Source organism: Canis lupus, chromosome 12, assembly GCF_011100685.1.
Source record: "Canis lupus familiaris isolate Mischka breed German Shepherd chromosome 12, alternate assembly UU_Cfam_GSD_1.0, whole genome shotgun sequence".
In the NCBI taxonomy this organism is placed as follows: Eukaryota; Metazoa; Chordata; class Mammalia; order Carnivora; family Canidae; genus Canis; species Canis lupus.
In genome coordinates this window covers 60,212,154-60,231,503 of record NC_049233.1, presented here as the reverse complement: position 1 = coordinate 60,231,503, position 19,350 = coordinate 60,212,154, and the positions used below count along the sequence as shown (strand labels likewise).

At 32.8% G+C, this 19,350-nt stretch overlaps 1 protein-coding gene across 2 annotated transcripts in view; it reads right to left on the bottom strand.

The window, feature by feature from the left end:
• The window catches only part of GRIK2 (glutamate ionotropic receptor kainate type subunit 2), a 1,061,838-nt gene that overhangs the window by 25,512 nt on the left and 1,016,976 nt on the right, over positions 1 to 19,350 (bottom strand). For both annotated transcript variants that reach the window (XM_038554811.1, XM_038554812.1), the window contains one exon: positions 10,116 to 10,341. In XM_038554811.1, the coding sequence (XP_038410739.1) occupies positions 10,116 to 10,341 (226 nt within the window). The remainder of the gene's footprint in view (positions 1 to 10,115; positions 10,342 to 19,350) is intronic.

Sequence of the window (19,350 nt, the reverse complement as noted above, 5' to 3'; positions counted from 1 at the left end):
TGAAATCTAGACTTTAACAATATGCCAGGAATATACAACTTCTACAAGTGTAATTTGACTCTTTTTGTTTAATTCAGGATCTGAAAATTATTAGATCTTGATTTAGCCTTGCAAAATCACTTCACCAACATTAAAATTATGCTGCTTATGCAATGAAAAAATAGAATGCATTTTAATGGAAGGTTTGACCTGCAGAAAGATGAATAATTTGCATCAATTTTTGTGCATTATGTTCAACTAATGAAGACAAATGTATTCATTCATTTCAGTAAAGCTGAAGAACTGAAGGCCGGCAATTTTATGCATCTATAATGATGAATATTACAGTACTTATTATATGATGAATTGGGAATTCTAGAAATGGATGGTGAGCAAAACAGGGAAAAAACATGCTTCTCATACTGATTTCTATTTTTATAAACACTGGCATCTGCCTTAAATAAACAACATGCCTCCCCTAGTACCAATTCTATATCTCTCGCTTCATCAAAGAACAAGAAATAAAGCAGAAGTGAGATCTCATGCATTTAACATTAGAATATAGAAGTGAAGAAAGGAATTTCATGTTGTTCATGTGTCATAGTGGACTACTTCTACCATAAAGAGTCAATGATACAACCTAGTGCAACATTTTTTTTTTACTTCAGGCTAATTATGCATAAGATTATTATAACAAGATAAAAATTGCTTGAGAGTCATTAATAGGACTACTGCTATTTTGTAATCATTAATATAAAATACATCATAAAACAGTTTATAAACATAACATTAATAACCTATTAAATTAAAATTAAATTCTATTGTGAAATAAGACTATATCCTATAGTCTTATAATTAAACAAGTAAATATGACAGAAATAAAATGCATATAGCATTTTTGTGTGTGATAAAATTATCTTTAGGGGTGCCTGGGTGGCTCAACAGGTTAAGCGTCTGGCTCTAGGTCTCTGCTTAGGTCTCTATCTCATGGGTCCTGTGCCCTGGTCCTGCATTGGGCTCCGCACTCATCAGGGAATTTGCTTAAAGATTCTCTCCCTCTGCCCCTTCCTCTCTTTCTCTCTCTCTCTCTCTCTCTCTCTCAAAAATAAATAAATAAATCTTGTAAAAAATTATCTTAAATCTAACCTTATTATTAAAAACCACTGTAAACACATCCACTTTATATTAATCTCTACTTCATTTTTATATTTCTGCCTTGTAGACTTCATGTATTATATATATATATATGTCAGTAGTTGTATGATTATGATATATCTAAGTTAATTTGCATTTTGTTTCCAGAAATCATTATTCACTGACTACATGAAACTATTGATTTACCTCAACAAGGAAAATGGGAACAAATGATATTATAGAAAAATTTAGCATCAACAATATGCACAGGTATGAACACAATCCCTCCATGCCCTTCTCGGTTGACACTTCATATAGGTTACTAAATTCATGAGGAACTAATGAATGAAGCATGCCACTAACTCGTTAAAAACAGAAATAATGGTTGCCTGGGTGGCTCAGTCAGTTAAATATCTGCCTTCGGCTTTAGCTCAGGTCATGATCCCAGGATCCTGGGTTCAAGTCCTGAGTTGGGCTCCCTGTTCTGAGGGGAGCCTGCTTTTCTCTCTCTCTCTCTGCCTGCCACTCCCCCTGCTTGTGCTCCCTCTCTCTCTTAAATAAATAAGTAAAATCTTAAAAAAAAATTAGTTTTAATGAGACCCTTCAGTCACTCTACAATATTTCTACCAAATTAAACACAGCAAAGCAAAATAACCCCAACTGGCCATAATGGATTTTTTTCTAGACTGCTGCTTTCGTCCCAGCTCATGGACTGCTGAGTCGGCCTGGTCCTCAAAGTGCAATGTGCACTCCACATTTGAAAGGGAGAAGCCAAGAAGGCTTTTAGTCTGGGCAGTGAGAAGGGAGGTAATGCAGCATAAAATGCCATTAAGGGGAAATGCTCCCTGTTCAGATAAACAGATGATCACCTATGGTGAATTAAAAGGCAAGAGACTGCAACTGCTCACACATTTTAAATATTCCTTAATGAAAACTGCAGTGATTGCCTTTTTTTTTGCTCTATCCCATCTAGAGCTGTTTTTTTTTTTTTCTTAAATTCTTCTGAATGAAATAGGAAGTTCAGTCAACTTAAGAGTAAGAACACTTACAGCTTCAAAAATCTACCATATAGTAAATGCTACGTCGAAATAACATTGCTACAGTAGGAAAACTGAAAAGGATATAATGTCACCCCAAGCTTAATTAAACCAGCTTATGCTTATTTAGCATTTACCTTCACATCATTGTTGATTGCTCCACTGAAGTATTTTTGTGTAAACAGAGCTTCCCTAATTAAATAGCTTATATTGGAGTCATTCAGCGATCTCACACACTTTGGGCAGTTCTCATCATACTCAGAATGATGAATGGTGATGGCAGGCCCCTGGATGAGTAACACTGGAGGGGGCCTGGCAGGCTAACAAGAGACTGCATGGACTTTCGAGGGGTAAAGGAAAATGCATGTAATTTTTAAAAATATTTCTGATTTCTTACTCCAGAAAAGACAAAGTATTTTCCATTTTAACCTCCTGCACTTACCCACATGTGCCCCAATGACAACATCTGACAATCTGAACAACAATGGAAGCAAAGGGAATTCCTCTCTTTAATAACATTTACAGTATTAGTAAAGATGAAATTTTCACTATAGATTATGGCTCCTGCAGAATATAAACTCAAAATCTTGGGGAATCTGGTACTGACCTAAATTTCCAGAACCTGAGACCACATTGCTCTGCTTTGAATATATTTATCTCATTAACTCTTGCTGTGAAAAGAACAAGAGCCTCAAATAACATTTTTTCATACCTGAGTGTTTTTTTTTTTTTTGGTGTGTGATTAAACAATCTGTTGAAACTAAGGAAATGTGATGTATTACAAATAATCTTCAATATGCTTGAACAATGATGATATAAAAGGCAAATGCTAATTAACTAGTTGAAAAATGCAGATTATGATATTGGTTGAAAGTTTATGGGAAATCAGAATCTCATTCAAGTACTAGGGTTACATGTCCTTGTGCTTATTAATGACTAAATAAGTATAAATAATTCATGAAGCCATACTTCTAGTAGAGGTATGACTGGGCGAATCATAAATTACCACCTGGAATATTTTTCTCAGAAGTAAAGTATTTAAGGGAGTGAAGTATGAGAGCCTCTTTCTAGATTACACTTCTCTGATGATGTTTTATACGAGAGTTAAGACGTACTCATAATGTACTGGATCTCAAAAATATTTTAATTTTATGCTATGTTATGAATGAATAAAATACAATTCACTGAAGAACTTCACATTATCATGTCAAAGAGAAGAAAACAAGTTATCTGAATAAGAGAAACAATATATATATATATATATATATATATTATATATTGCAGGCAAGTGATTTGAATATTATCCCTTTACATTACTGTTTTCAAATTTATCTCATTCAGAATTAGGCTAAGAATAAAACATATGCTATATGCATTAAATATCTTTTAGTGATAATGAGAGTTTAATAATTTTAAATTAGTATTTTTTGAAAAAATAAATAAAAATTAGTATTGTTTGGCATGAAAATGAAGAATATGCTAAAAATCGTCTTCTTGGTCTATCATTTTGCTATATCATGGTATTTTTCAGATATTTTGAATTTTTGTTCCTATGTACTGATAATTTTACATTAAAATTCCTAGAATGGGGGCACCTGAGTGGCTCAGTCAGTAAAGTTCCTGCCTTAGGCTCAGGTCAAGACCCCAGGGTCCCGGGATCAAGTCCTACACCAGGATCTCTGCTCAGCAGGGAGTCTGCTTCTCTCTCTCTCTCTCAACCTGCTTCCACTACTTGTTCCACTACTTGTTCTTCCTCTCTCTTTCTCTCTCTGTCAAATAAATAAATACAATCTTTAAAAAATAAAATAAAATACCAAGAATGTCTTTATAAAAGTTAGACATTTATCATGTGCCATTGCCTCATTTAAAACAATTACTTTAATAAAAACAATAATATATATTATACCCCACCAATCTACACACTAAAAAAAAGGATCCCACTTAGAAATATAATACAACATAACATCTCATGCCAATATCAATGAATATTTTCCACAAAAACTCAGCTTTCTTCAGGACAAGAGTTAATCTGATCAGCTAGTTGAACAGATAAAAGAAAAAAGATTTACATCCTACGGCTTATAGTTTAATTTGTTTTGTTCTTTCATCTTATCTATATGATAAGCATAAAGTGAGAGGAAATAGAATTTCTAAGTGCTATGCCTGGTATTTCCCTCAAAGTTACATTAAAATATAGCTTATATATCAGTATTTTGAATTGTTTTATATTTTCTTAATAAGTCTCTACCTTTTAGTAAAGAGCGTCAGGGGTAAGAAGGTATTGGAAATTTCTTTTTGTATGCTTCAATAAACTGTAACAGAGAGTTCCTTAGAACTGATTCAACTATTATCTTTCTTTTAAAAATAGTCTTCAAACCTGAGATAACCAAGTGGGTTTTTGGGATTTGTATAACACACTATTTTGATTTCTTTTTAGTGAGCATTTCCTCAAAGTGAGAGTATGATAGAGATATTCCCAGTACACTGGTACACTGGTACATTGTATTTATGAAACAAGCGAACAAATAAAAAAAAACTTATGTTTAAGGTATTCCAGTATATAGAAAACAAAATTATTTTATAAATTTTGAAATTATGAGTACTATTATGTGACTATCATTAAAATGCCAGTGCTAAAACTTCTGCACAGTGAAGGAAATATTCAACAAAACTAAAAGGCAACCTATGGAATGGGAGAAGATCTTTACAAATGACATATCTGATAAAGGGTTAATATCCAAAATTATAAATGATTTTTTGAACTTAACACCCAAAATACAAATAATCCCATTAAGAAATGGGCAGGAGACATGCATAGACATTTTTCCAAAGAATATATACAAACGGCCCACAGACAGATGAAAAGATGTTCAACATGACTTATCATCAGGGAAAAACAAATCAAAACTGCAATGAGATATCACCTCACAGTTGTCAGAATGGCTACAATTAACAACATAGAAAAACAACAAATATTGGCGAAGATGCAAAGAAAGGGTTGGCGGGAATGCAAACTGGTGCAGCCACCCTGGGAAACAATATGAAGTTTCCTCAGAAAGTTAAAAATAGAACTACCACATGATCCATCAATGGCATTACTAGGATACAATGCCATTACTTAAAGGATATAAAAAATACTGATTCAAAGGGACTCTTTCACTCTGATGTTTTTAGCAGCATTATCAACAATAGGCAAATTATGGAAAGAGCCCAAACATGATTGATTGATGAATGGATAAAGAGGAAGGGATGTGTGTGTGTGTGTGTGTATGAAAATTTCTCAAACATCAAAAAGAACGAAATCTTGCCATTTGCAATGACATAGATGGAGCTAGAGTATAATATGCTAAGCAAAACAAGTCAGTCAGAAAAAGACAAATACCATATGACTTCACTCATATGTGGAATTTAAGAAACAAAACAGATGAACATAGGGGTAGGAGAGAAAAAGGAGAGGGAGGAAAACTATAAGAGACTTTTAGCTACAGAAAACAAACTGAGGGTTGATGGAGAGGAGGTGGGTAGAGGATGGGCTAGATGGATGATGGGCATTAAGGAGGACACTTGTGATGAGCACTGGGTGTTATATGTAAGTGATCAATCACTAAATTCGATTTCTGAAACCAATAGTACATTCTATGTTAACTAGAATTTAAATAAAAATTTGAAACAAAAAACAATAATAAATAAAATACCTGTGCTACATTGCAAAGTTCTCACACATTCTTTTCAAATCTTACTTCCCATTATCCTGGATTACTCACATTTGTTTAATGAGGTCATCACATTTGATAATGTAAAATGTCATATTCATTATTAGCTCTAAAATTTATGTGTTTTCTTTATAAATCTTGCTGCACCATCACATTTTCAGATGTAGAATTCATGTGTTCGACAAATATTAGAGGGCACATAGAATGCAGGTACTGTTTTATAGGCTTACACAACAAAGAAACAAAGATCTATGCCCTCATCCAGATAATGTAAACCAGCAAAAGATGGTAAAGACACTTGAGAATCTTACCCTTTTCAGAGACAACACTGAAAAATGCATTTATTTGTTCCAGCTCTTTCCAGATGAAACTATAAGGCAATGGGAACCTATCAAGTCACTGTTCCCATCCCCTCATAAATGCAGTTTGCTCGATTTTTATTTTTTTTTCTAAGACATCAGCTAACCATGTTTCTCCATGTAGTTCCTACCCCAGTTTAGAACAAACTCTCAGAATTTGTCAAGCACATTATCAGAAGAAATGTTGTAAGTTTAAATTAAATAACCTTAGGTCTTCCAATAACCCTCTAAGTTTACTAATTATAATTATTATTATTTTAAAAGATTTTATTTATTTATTCATGAGAGACACAGAGAGAGGCAGAAACATGGGCAGAGGGAGAAACCGGCTCCTCACAGGGAGCCCATTGCAGGACTGGATCCTGGACCCTGGGATCACGCCCTGAGCCAAAGACAGATGATCAACCGCTGAGCCACCCAGGTGTCCCTTATTTCACTATTAAAAAGAAATGAACTCCAGAAGTCATAACTTTCATATGACTTGTCCAAGATTACAATAAACAACAAGGCTAAATCTAGAATATCATTGTGCATAATACTACATGATGATAGTTTGTTTTTTAATTGAAGTATAATTGACATACAATATCCCTATTAGCCATAGCTGTACATCATAGTGACTCAATATTTTTATACATTATAAAATGACCTCAATGTTAAGTCTGGTTATCATCTGTCACCATATAAAGCTATCACAATTATTGACTAGACTCCTTATGCCGTACATTACATCTTCATGACATTTATTTTATTACTGGAAGTTAGTGTTTCTTAATTCCCTTCACCTATTCCATCTGCCCTTCTACCTCTCTCATGTCTGCTAAGCAGTTTGTCTCCTGTATCTATGGGTCTATTCCTGTTTTGTTTTCCTTGTTCATTTGGTTTTCAGATTCCACATGTAAGTGAAATCATACTGCTTTCTCAGTCTGACTTACTTCACTTAGCATAATACCCTTTAGGGAATTGCAAGGTTGTTGCAAATGATGATACTAATAGCACCTTATCAGTCTATCGCCTAAAATATAAACTTGCTTATACTCCATTTCATAAATTAGTAAAGTATACTTGAAAAATTGGCAAAGAAGTCACTCATTACAAATTCCAAATAAATGGTACATGAACTCACGAAGTTTCTGAGTTGATTATGTAATTCTCACTGAGGGGAAAGAATCACATCAGATCTAACTCTGGTGAATACCATAGTTTGAGCACTCCATCAACAAAGTTTTGCTCCTCAAGTAGTAATTATGAAAACTCAATCATTAATAAACATTTATAATATATTAATGTTCACTATAAAACTTCTGAATTACTACATACATTGGCGTAACAACAGCAAGGCTTTGGGAGTTTTTTCCTTGGTTCAGACAATAAAGATGTTTTGCGTACAGAATTTAAAAACAACAAGAATATCAACTATCACTACACACTACCAAGGCAAACATGTCACAAAATATTCCACCTCAAAAATATCTCCTGTGCACCTAAGTTCTAAATTATTACTGTTGAGTTTAATAACCTGACTTCTATTAAGCTTTGAATTGACTCACATTTAATTTCTTATTCTTTAATAAATATTGTATTCTCTTTGGAAAATTTCCATTATATAGTTTACTCCCCATACATGTGATCTCAGCTACACTTGCATAAATGGGGAGTATGAATCCAAGGTTTTGTGGGTTTTTTGTTTGCTTGTTTTCACTTCTACAGTGACTATGGAATCATTATTTTGTTCTACTACATAAATATGTAGTGTTATAGAAGCTAGTGTCTCAAAATTCTCTCAAATCCAGTCCAAACTATTTTGGGCTATGAATAAATTTAAGAAAACTTTACCAAACATGATAGAATTTAGTGTAGACATTTTTTGGTGAAGTCTTTATGGTGGAAAAGTTTTGGACTTCCCAGACATTTGAAAGCTGCTAGGAATGATCTCAAAGAAACAAAGACATTTATAGTCTCATAATTTCTGGAATTTTTTATGAAATTGGATTTTCATAAATCTATGCCCAACTTTCGAACTACTGTATATACATTTATTTGAAAGAAATTGTTCAATTTTTCAAAATTAAAGTTAAATTTATGAGTAAAGATAAATTAACAAAAATTGTTATGCTATTTATTAAATGTAAGCAAATGAAGATCAGTTTTGACCCAGTTATGAACAAATTTGTAGAAGTTAAGGCTCAGAAAAATTATAATATTATTATCTATTACTGTGATGGGCCAATGAATAGCTGTTTTCCCCTTTATTTCAAAAAATACATTGTATTATATAATATTAGTTTACTGTTTCTGCTATAGCAAATTTAGTGGCTTCAAACAACACAAATATATTTTCTAATAGTTCTGAATGTCAGAAGTCTTAAAAGTGATAGTCTGCAGGGCTTCATTCCTTCTTCAACCTCTAGGAAAGAATGTTTCCTTGCATTCTAGACTAACTCTTAAAGGTCATCTGTGTTCCTTGGCTTGTGACCCTTTCATCCATGTTCAGTTCAGCAGGTAGCATTTTCAAATCACTCTCAGTTTCTTTTTTCTATCTACTATCGACACCATGGTCTGAATGTTTGTGGCCACCCAACTTCCTATATTGAAACTGAATCTTCAATATGATAGTATTTAGAGGTGGGGCCCTTGGGAGGTGACTAGTCATTAGATAGTGCTCTCATGGATGAGATTAGTGCTTTTTATAAAAGGGACTCCAGAGAGATCCCTGACCATTCTGTCATGTGAGGACACAGTGAGAAGGCAGCTATCAAACAGGAAGCAGGTCTCACCAGACAAGGAGTCGGCTGGTACTTAGATCTTGGACTTCCAGTTTACAGAACTGTGAAAAATAAATTTCAGCTGTTTAGGTGCCACCCCATCTCTGGTATTATTTTACAGGCTTCCAAATGGATTAAAACATTCTTCCTTTCATTTCTCCCATTATCCTGCCCCCTCAACTGTGACTCCAAACCTTGTTCCTCCTTATAAGGACCCACCTAGTTAATCCAGGGTAATCTCCCCATCTCAAAATCCTTAACTCAACCACACTTGCAAAGTCCCTTTTCTCAGATAAGATAACATATTCACATATTTTGGGGATTAGGCCGTGGACATTTTGGGGGAACAATTATTATGCCCACCATATGTACATGGTACTATAATATTGTGTATGAATGTACTTGTTATATAGATATATATACATATTCATATATATGATACACATATATGAATATCAATAAATCAAAATTTTCATTGTCTTTTCTGGCAACTGTTATCTTTTTTCTTTTCACTTCTTTTTTTAATCCTTTATTTCATTTCATGATTATGATTGAAAATAATTTTGTCATATGAAAGGAAAAGGATGTTAAAAATAATTGATCCTGGTGTCAAATATTCTAGATATGTTACTGGTAAACATTCTGCTATTTCTCTTAAATTAAGCAATTATCTTCTCTAAAATAAAACAATAAAACATATATATATCCACAGAAACCAATGAACCATTTTGTGGCTTATTCTTTTAATTAACACTCTAAGTCAAACACTATACTCATAAAACACAAATCTGAAAAAATAAAATGCCAAAACTTTTATTCACAAGATTTTTTTTCAAATGTAGAATTGAGAAGGTCTTTTATATTGATGTTGTTGGTTTTTTCAACACTGATACAGCAAAAAAAAAGTCTACTGGACATTTTGGTAGAAATCAATTTTTCTTTCATTACTCACCTATTTAGAAGCAGATGTCCCAATTGCTTCCTGATTTCATATAGTGACAGAACAAAACAAGGTAGATTTGTTATAAGCAATATTCCTAATGGCATATGGAGGAGGCACTGTTTTTCCTCCTTCTCACCACAACTGAGATGAATGAGCAAAGAACAAGTGACTGACATAAAACCTACCCATGGGGGTGCCAACGCCATAACCTTTGGAGTCTATAAGGCCGCCGATCTGTGTCAGGTTACAGTTCCGCTGGGTAACAAACTCAATTGTTGTTGACTCCATTAGGAAAGCATAATCAGAGGTGAGGACTCTCTGGATTCCTTCTTCATTACTTTTGACGAGTACTGATTGCCTCCTGCTACTCATGAAGGCCCACATTTTGTCATACGTAGATATTTTTGATTTCTAGGGAAAAATAAAATACGTAAGAAAGATAATCTTCGGTTTCCATGTGATCCTACAATATTTATATGGAGCTGACTATATTTCATTTACCCATAATACCTTATAATTGTCTCACTAATAATAGTAATATTCAAACGAAGAAATCAAAATCTGTATAAAAAGTTCCTCACTGGGGCACCTGGGTGGCTCAGTGGTTGAGTCTCTGCCTTTGGCTCAGTTGTGATCCTGGGATCCTGTTCAGGCTCCCCGTGGGGAAGCTTGCTCCTCCCTCTGCCTATGTCTCTGCCCTTCTCTTTGTGTCTCTCTCTTTAAGATAAAATCTTTTTTTTTAGCAAAAGAGTTCCTTGTAGCAGTTCCTCTTCTAATATTTACAGGTATAACACTGATTTCTTTAACAAACATATCGAAAATAATTTAATGCTCAAAAATGCATTGCTAATAAATAATAGAAGGCCATTAAAAAAAAGAGAAAACAAAATTGATAGAAGGAACTTTTGGGCTTGTATCTCACATGAGTATTTCCTGTGTCTAATTTTATCTTTCAACATTGTATAACAACATTTGGAAGATACAGACACTGGACACCGACACTAAAAAACCTTGAGTTTTGGTTTGTTTGTTTTTGTTTTTCCCAGTGTGGTTGACTATAAGACAGATGTCACATTATCCTCCAAGTACACAAAGATATGGGCTGAACATATAAAAATAATTTGTTACAAATAAAAATTTCTACTAGGAGACAATCTAGATACGACAGAACTTCTTTTAGCCTACCACAGGACAACAGGAAATCTATCATTCAGACCTACTAACTAAAGAATTCTGGACCAATAAAATTGAAGTTTTTATATCCAACTGAAAATTCTCAATAAGGGCTTTCACTAGTAAAGGAAAGAAATAGGTTTCATTCAGAAGGTATAGGTAAGAACAACCATGAAAAAGGTTAGCATCTGCTTATGAAAAGTGCACCCTTATCCTACTTAATTCTTATACAAATACAAAAAAAAATACTGAAGCTACAAATAAAGGAAAATATTCACTATATTTGTTGCACTGTCATAAAAAGTTAAAACTATTTTCAAATCAATAGATATGCATTCTTTTTACAGCTGAAGTATGCATTTAGTCCTACATGTGCCAGGCCAGGTTCTAAATGAGATATTCCACTAGATGGTAGGTGCACATTATTATTTAGAAAACTTCTGGCACTATTTCAATGACAATAGAAGAATAAAACCTTACATTTACTGGGGGGAAAACCCTAAATGTACAATGATTGCTTTCTAAAAACAAGTATAATATTAGGGCTAGAAGAGAGTAGAATTGCAAACCTTTGCTCTCCAGTGAAACACTAACACATGCTAAAAGGCCAGTGGCTCAATTTTGAAAAACAGTATCTATAACATCTAAAATAAAATTGACAAGATTACAAATTTGAGAAGCTATGGTGGCATGTCAATTATTTAAAGGAAAATAATCATATGTTGGAAATAGGAAAGAAAAATGAAAAAAATATTTAAGGTTATGACAAAATCCTTATTGGAATAGTTAAGCCAATAGTGAGATTTTGCATAGACTCATTTGACTTTTCAAATCAGTAACACAATGAGGATAGCCAGAATAAATTCACTTCCTTTCAAAGGTAAAGAATTTTTCTCCTAAGGCTTGGCATTAAGAAAGACTTAAATACAAAATAAAAATTATGGCTCACCTGTAGATCAAGGAGAGTTTACATAAAAAAATAAAATAAACTAGACATAGTTTTTGATGTAGTAAATCTATAGCTGATAATAGATAGATACATAATCCCATTAATAATAAATCTAAAAATGTATGTCATCAAAACTGCACACTCATCAGTTGATAGTTTAAAATATAACTGTTTAACAGAGGGTGATAGTATAATATTATTACATGGGCGTGGTCTCTGAGGCCAAAACTACAGAGACAAGAAAGTGTACAAAAAGTTATTTTTACCCATATTGGCCATAAAATGCCTAAATTCTCTCCTTTGTTTCAGTTATAAGAACATTAACAATAAATTTTTTATTGTTTTAGTTACATGATTTCCAATTTGTGATAACACACTCCATTCATTGATAAAAATTAAATAAAACTTGAACATTCGTGTTTTTGTCTCGGGGGGGAACAGAATTTTACAATGGCACTAACATTTAAATATGTCTATTAATTTATAAAATTCTACATAATTATGTTTCTCTTTTTATAATATTCTGTTATACACTAGAATTTCATAATATGTTATAAAATTGTATAATATTAGAAGTAGTACTTTCTAATTTAAAGACTATATATCACAAGGAATTTTAAGAAAGAGAATTACATTTTTAACAGTATAATAACATATCCATTATTAATATGTTGCTGTGTAAACAGATCAAACATTTTTAACAACTGAAAACAAATAAATTAAAAACTATTTCTAATCTAGCCTTTACAGATCTAAATAGTTTAACTTTTAATTAATGTGAATGTAGAATTATTTTACAGTTGAAATATCTAATCTATAATACAGCCTTTAATTGATGAAATAAAGATTTTACAAAATGTATTTTCATATAAAATTTTTTGAATGCTTTCTTCCACTCATATTTTATTTCTGAGTACTGCCTAGAAATTATCATTGATATTCATTTGAAGCTAATCATTTCCAATCTTCCATTGCTACACAAGTATCTCCCTATTGATTTACTTCTGATTTTCAGAAATCTATTGTCTATGATTTTTGTGCAGCTTTACTAAACTTTCCTTTTTTAATATTCCTATTATTCTTAAAAGTGTAGAATAGGTTTAGATAGAAATGTCACTCAAATTGTTTTGTTTTTCTTAATAAAAAAATAAAAAACTCAAATAAGAAACATTTCAACTCAGAAATATTGACTGTCTGCTGGTCACACATATTCTATTTGGCTTGTTTGATTTGTTGTCATTTTTTGACCTCAATTTCCAATTTAGCACAGCCATTTCTTTGCACTTCTCATTTCTGGCTAGAAAACACAACTCTATGTAGAAAATACACAAGAAATATGATTTAAAATCATTACTACTTCTGTAGACTCTATGTGCAGGGGGTAGGGGGAGATGCTTTTCAACTCTCACCTATTTCTACAGAAAGTTGAAAAGGCAGACTAATCTTTAGCATCTTTTGGCAATTTTATTACTTCTATTCTATTTAGTAGTGAAGAGAATCTAGTGCATCAGGTTTAAAAACAAAAGGTCTGTACAACATGAATTTCACTGAAATCCTTAAATTTAAAGTGAATAAGACAACCTACAAAGTATTTGAACAAACTATCTGAACAACTCATAGGCTGAATATGAAGTGTAAGATGATTTTTTCTCTATCAATCTAACCACTCAGAAATAATTGGTTACCTATAACTTAAGTAATATATAGATTCTGAATAATGTAGGCTGAGTCAAAGGTAATGATCATTAGCTGTATATCTTATTAATGGAATTTATGTTCTTATGCAAGCCACTTAATATCTTTGAATTTCAGCTTGCATAATAGTGAAATATCTGCCAACTTCTCAGTGTTTTTCTGAGGATCAAATAAGACACTACATGTAAGCACACAATGCCATAGTAAGATATTTTTATAATCAAATTATTTGTATCTTAATTTTCTTTAAAAAATACCAAGAACTGTGGGAGAGATGGCAAGTTGAATACCATATTCCAGTACATGTTCTCTTCTATGGTATGAAACCACAAGGCAAAAATGAATGGGACAATGTACAACAGCAACAAGATTTTGGAAGCTGAGAAGCAGATAGGTGAATTGTAACTCAGTTAAGCAACCTTTAGAACCCTCTCTTGCCCACAAAACTTTCAATGATTGTCATTTCTATATCCCTCTCAAAGCCAGAATGACCAAAGTTCTAACACAAGTAAAATTTATTGAAAGAATGTCTTTTAAAAAGTTGGATTAAAAAAAAAAAAGTTGGATCCTTAATCTCTGCCCACCCTCTTTCTCTGGGCAGCATGGTGACTACTCCATCCTACACAAACAGAGGACTAGAGGTTTTATTCTCTGGAGACGAAACAAAAACACACTGGATACATGTGAGCTAGGGGAAGCTGTACTAAAACCAGAAGAAACAAGTTGGAGTCTACAACCAATGTTGAGGCCAGACAGCCCTGTTTTTATCCTGCTCTTTACAACTCTACTAGTAGAGACAATGAAAGGCTTTTCAAGCAAAATTGAGCTGCACCAGAGAGATGATGATAAAGATAAAAAAAACAGATAAAGTTCAGCATAATGTGTGAGACATTATTCTAAATTATTTATAAATATTAAATCAAAAAAATAAATATTAAATCATTTAAATTTTATAGAATTCTATTAGGTGATAAGTATCTTTTCTGCCATCCTACAAATGAGAAAACTAAAACATAAAGAGGTTAATAATTTGCCGAAATTCATGTGGCTACTTAGTGGCAAAACCAGGAATAAAACACCGGCAGATTAGCTACCGAATTCATGTTTTTAATCATTACACTACATCAATTCTATATCACGGAATCCCAACAAAATGATCCAACACATCACCCTATAACAAAGCTCATAGTTTTTCAGTCTTGAGAAAGCACCAGAGTTTCCAGTGAGCCTTTTAGAGTCTGTTATATATTATCAAACAGCCAAAGATAACCAGATATTTGAAGGGAACCTCTAACATGAATATAAACAAACAAACAAACAAAATAGCATAAATGTCCTCAGAGAGGTAAAAGATACTGCATAAATGAAAAACAATAAATAAATGGATTCTGTTGAAGGAAAACACATTTAGGGAACAAATAGATATTAAATCTAATATCATAAATGAAAACTTAAAGTGAAAGTATAGAAAACAAAGTTTAAAGAAATGTCCAGAAAAGCAGGGGGAAAAAATTAAAAGACAGAAAGAAGGAAAGAATGCCCTGAGGAAGGATCATGAATTGATATCTGAAGCCTGAGTCCATGTCAGCTACATAAAGAGGTGAATAACTTTCTAGACATGGAAAAAAGCAGCTAAGAGATGCCATCTTGGACATGAATTTAGTGGGTTGGCATAACGGAAGGAAGTACGCTTTGGCTGGACACATAGAGTCAAAGAACATGGTATGGTACTAGAAGATGACAGAGAAATAGGTAAAGGGTGACCAAGATGACTTGTTTCCCTCAATTCTCTCAACTTTAGATGGGCTTCTTTCTGTGAGCAAGCCACTGACCTCATTTTTACCCTGGCCTTTCCAGAATCCAGATGGTCTAACCACTGAGGTCTCTTCTCTTCTTTTTCTTACATCACTCACTTTAGAAAATATGTAATTGTAAATTCTTCTTTTGCATCTTGCAGATGCAAATCTTTTTAAAAGCCTTTTATCAGCTTTAGAGCCCAGAACTATCTCTCTCAAGGACCGAGGAGCCATCCTTGAACTACAATCATCAAAGAAGAGAAGCACCACTACCATCCAGGCTCTCTGGGAAGAAAGGAGCTTAATTTATGTGGGGACTTTACTCTAAGTTATAAAACTACCTCCTACAACAACAACAAAAAAAAACAAAAACAAACAGACAAAAAAACTACCTCCTGTCATGAAGGCACTAAAAGTTTATTTTTCCTTTGGGTAAGACCATTTAACAAATACAGATGGCTATGATGCCCCTAATCACAGCTCTTAGGAACACACAGAAATCTAGGTAGGAAACAGTAACTTGCACCAGGTAAGTGGTGCTGGAGATAAAAAGAAAACTAAGACTTCAAAAGGTGTGTGAGTATGAGTGTGTGTATGTGTGTGTGTGTGTGTTACAGCTAATGTTTGGTCATTATTAAACTACAAGAAGTAAATGGAGGTTTAGGTTGAGTGACTCATTGGTTTATGGTTAAACCGAGAAATTAAAAAAATAACATCAAAAGAAGGTTGGGGGAAAATATTATACCTAGTAGGTTGGAGATACCTCAGAAACATCTAAATAGGTCTGTCAAATGAAGTTAGATATCTAAGTCTGGAGTACAGGGGAAAGGTCAAGGCTATAAGTACAGATTCTGGAGTCCTCTTGAATATACAAGACAAAGTAGTGGATATATGAGAAAAGAAGAAGAACCCTAGGAACAAACGTAGTGCAATTTCGAATTTCAGTGTCTGGCAGAGAAAACTGAGCTTGTAAATGAGACACACAAAAAGGTGAACAAAGATTAAGGAAGAAAATATGGAAATTGTGGTGCTGCAGAAATCAAAGCAAGAAGATGTTTAATGAAGGAATGCTTACCTATTGTGATTTGCCAAAAAAAATAAGTGTACAATGATAACTGAATAATATCCTTTGGACTTGGCAAGAGAGAGTTCCTTTGTTATTTTAGCAATAGCTAATTTAGTGGAGTGAAGTATTTATAAATCACATAGAAGCAGATTAAAGAAGGATTTGGAGAAAGTTAAATGGAGCCAGTAAATGCCAATAAAGAAAAAAATAAAAACATACCAGTAAGTAAGTCTCTGAAGAATAGGAGATCCATGGCAGTAGATAGAAGAATATTTTGGTTTAAGTGAGATTTTCAAAGATTAAGGAGATTGAAGCATGTTTAAGTGCCAATGAGGAGATTTCAGGAGAAAAAACAGAAGTTTAAAAAGCCAGAGAAAGAAAGACAATAATAATGCAAAATTTCTAATAAAGTGAATCTCAAGATCTCAAGGAGAATCATAGAGAATTTAAAACAGTGCAATTGGCTTGACCTTTTCTTTCAAAATATTTATATTAAACACATGTAGAATTAAATTGATACTCTAAGACGTATGGTGTAAGGAGAAAACAAGAAGCATCAGCTAGATTTATTTTTAATAAGATATAAAAGTGTTGGAGATTTTCAAAGTAAAATAGACTATAGGATCTTCAAGTTAAAATCAATAGGTGGAAGCTGTACAGATTCAAGATTAGGAAAAAATAAACAAAAGAAAACAAAAAAAGATTCAAGATTAGGAATAAAAATGCATTTAAAAAACGCATTTACAGTCAGTAAGCATGTAATTAAAATTGAAACTAACGGTCAAATATTTATACATTGAGTGTGAAAGTTGTATGTAACATCACTTGGAAAAAAGGACATATCAAGTTGCAATGAGAACTAAAGATTGGAGGTGAAAGATGGGACACGCTGAAAGAACCACAGATATTATCTTTTGCTTAACCTGCTGTGTTAACGATTGGTTTCATTCAATGAAGTAGCCACCAACCATCATCAAGGGACAAGTTAAAATCATGGATGGGAATGAAGCTGCTCAACTAAAATGTACAGTCTTTGAAAGTTTTCTAGTGTTGGAGTTCTAGAGAGAGGTAAGACTTATGTAGACAGGAAAGATGGAGGAATTGGGACACAGCTTGACCTGTGCATCACTGCTGCTAAACTGATTAGGAAAGACTTTCCAAAAGAATGTATTATATAAGAGAAATATGAAAAATGAAAGTCAAGTAATGAGCTAAGCATGAAATAACATATTTCTCTGTAAGAAAGGCATTGGGATAATGACAAATTAGAGAATAATACAGAAGTTGTTCAAGTAGAGGTTAGCCAAGTAAAATAAATAATTAATGAAAAAGAATCTTATTTTACTCCTTGACTACACAGATGAGAAAACTAAGGTTACCTCGTAAGAAAAAAAATTACCAATGAAAGTAGGTTTGTAAAGAGAAAAGTGATGATTGGATTTATAAGATCATGATTTTATAGAAGAATTTTAATTACATAATAAGATAATTACTTCTTTAGCAAAAATGAGTAACATTCCTAAGTATTATCTTTGCAGTTATGTTGTACATAATAGTTTAGATAAAGTTAAGCAAAAAAATTAAATCATGACTCAAAGATATTTCTTGAAATGAGTAGGAATGTCAAAGCACTACAGAGAAAAAGCATATTTAAAATTTTCTAAATAAAATGTTATTTTCTCACACAACTTACTCTGCCATTCTGAAAACTATAATCATTTTTTATTTGTTGTTAATGTGCCTCACGTTAAAGACATTTTTTTCTTCTATATTAAATCGGATGGATTTAGGATGTCAATGTTTAGCAGTGTTTATTTTATCAAAATGCTGAGGTTTGTAAGCTGATTTGGTTTTTGCTACATCAGCACAAAACAAAACTAGTTCATAAAGCATTGTCTTTTTATAATAGTTTTATGGGCTAGGAAACATCAACAAAAGATAAAAGAAAATACTCTTCTAGGAATAAACTTACAAAGAATAAGAAATACAACACGTTTTAAAAATTCACATATGATGCCACATGATCTGTGATGCCAAATGATCTGTGCTTTAAAAAAAAAGCATTCAGTGTAAATACTTAAAATATTTTAAACATAATAGCTAATGATTTAAAAGTTAAGGGTATATTTGTTTCATGATTTAAAATTTAAGGATATATTAGTTTTGGTTTCTGACAGAACTCAAAGTTTGCAACCTGAAATTACTTGGCTCATTGCAGATCTCAAATAACTAATGGTTTCAGTCAGTGTTTTTCCTGAGCATTTTAGAAAAAGATTTTTAGAACTTATAAGATATTACTGTAAGGATACTGCTTTGAGATTTTGTTTCTATCTCTTGTAAAATGTTATGAAAGCTAATAAAGTAAGGATTCATCTTGTACCATCTGTATATATCTTTTCTTATTGGGAAAAACATATTTCACCTTATACAAAGCCATCTTTTTTAAAAAAAATATCTTTGGCTTAAATTCTTTAGTACACACACACAAAAATTCACAAATGAATTATTCATCTTTATTTTTTTTTTGCTTGCTGTCAAATATCAATTAAAATTTTAGAAACCATATAGTCGGGGATCCCTGGGTGGCGCAGCGGTTTAGCGCCTGCCTTGGCCCAGGGCGCTGATCCTGGAGACCCGGGATCGAATCCCATGTCGGGCTCCCGGTGCATGGAGCCTGCTTCTCCCTCTGCCTATGTCTCTGCCTCTCTCTCCCTCTGTGTGACTATCATAAATAAATAAAT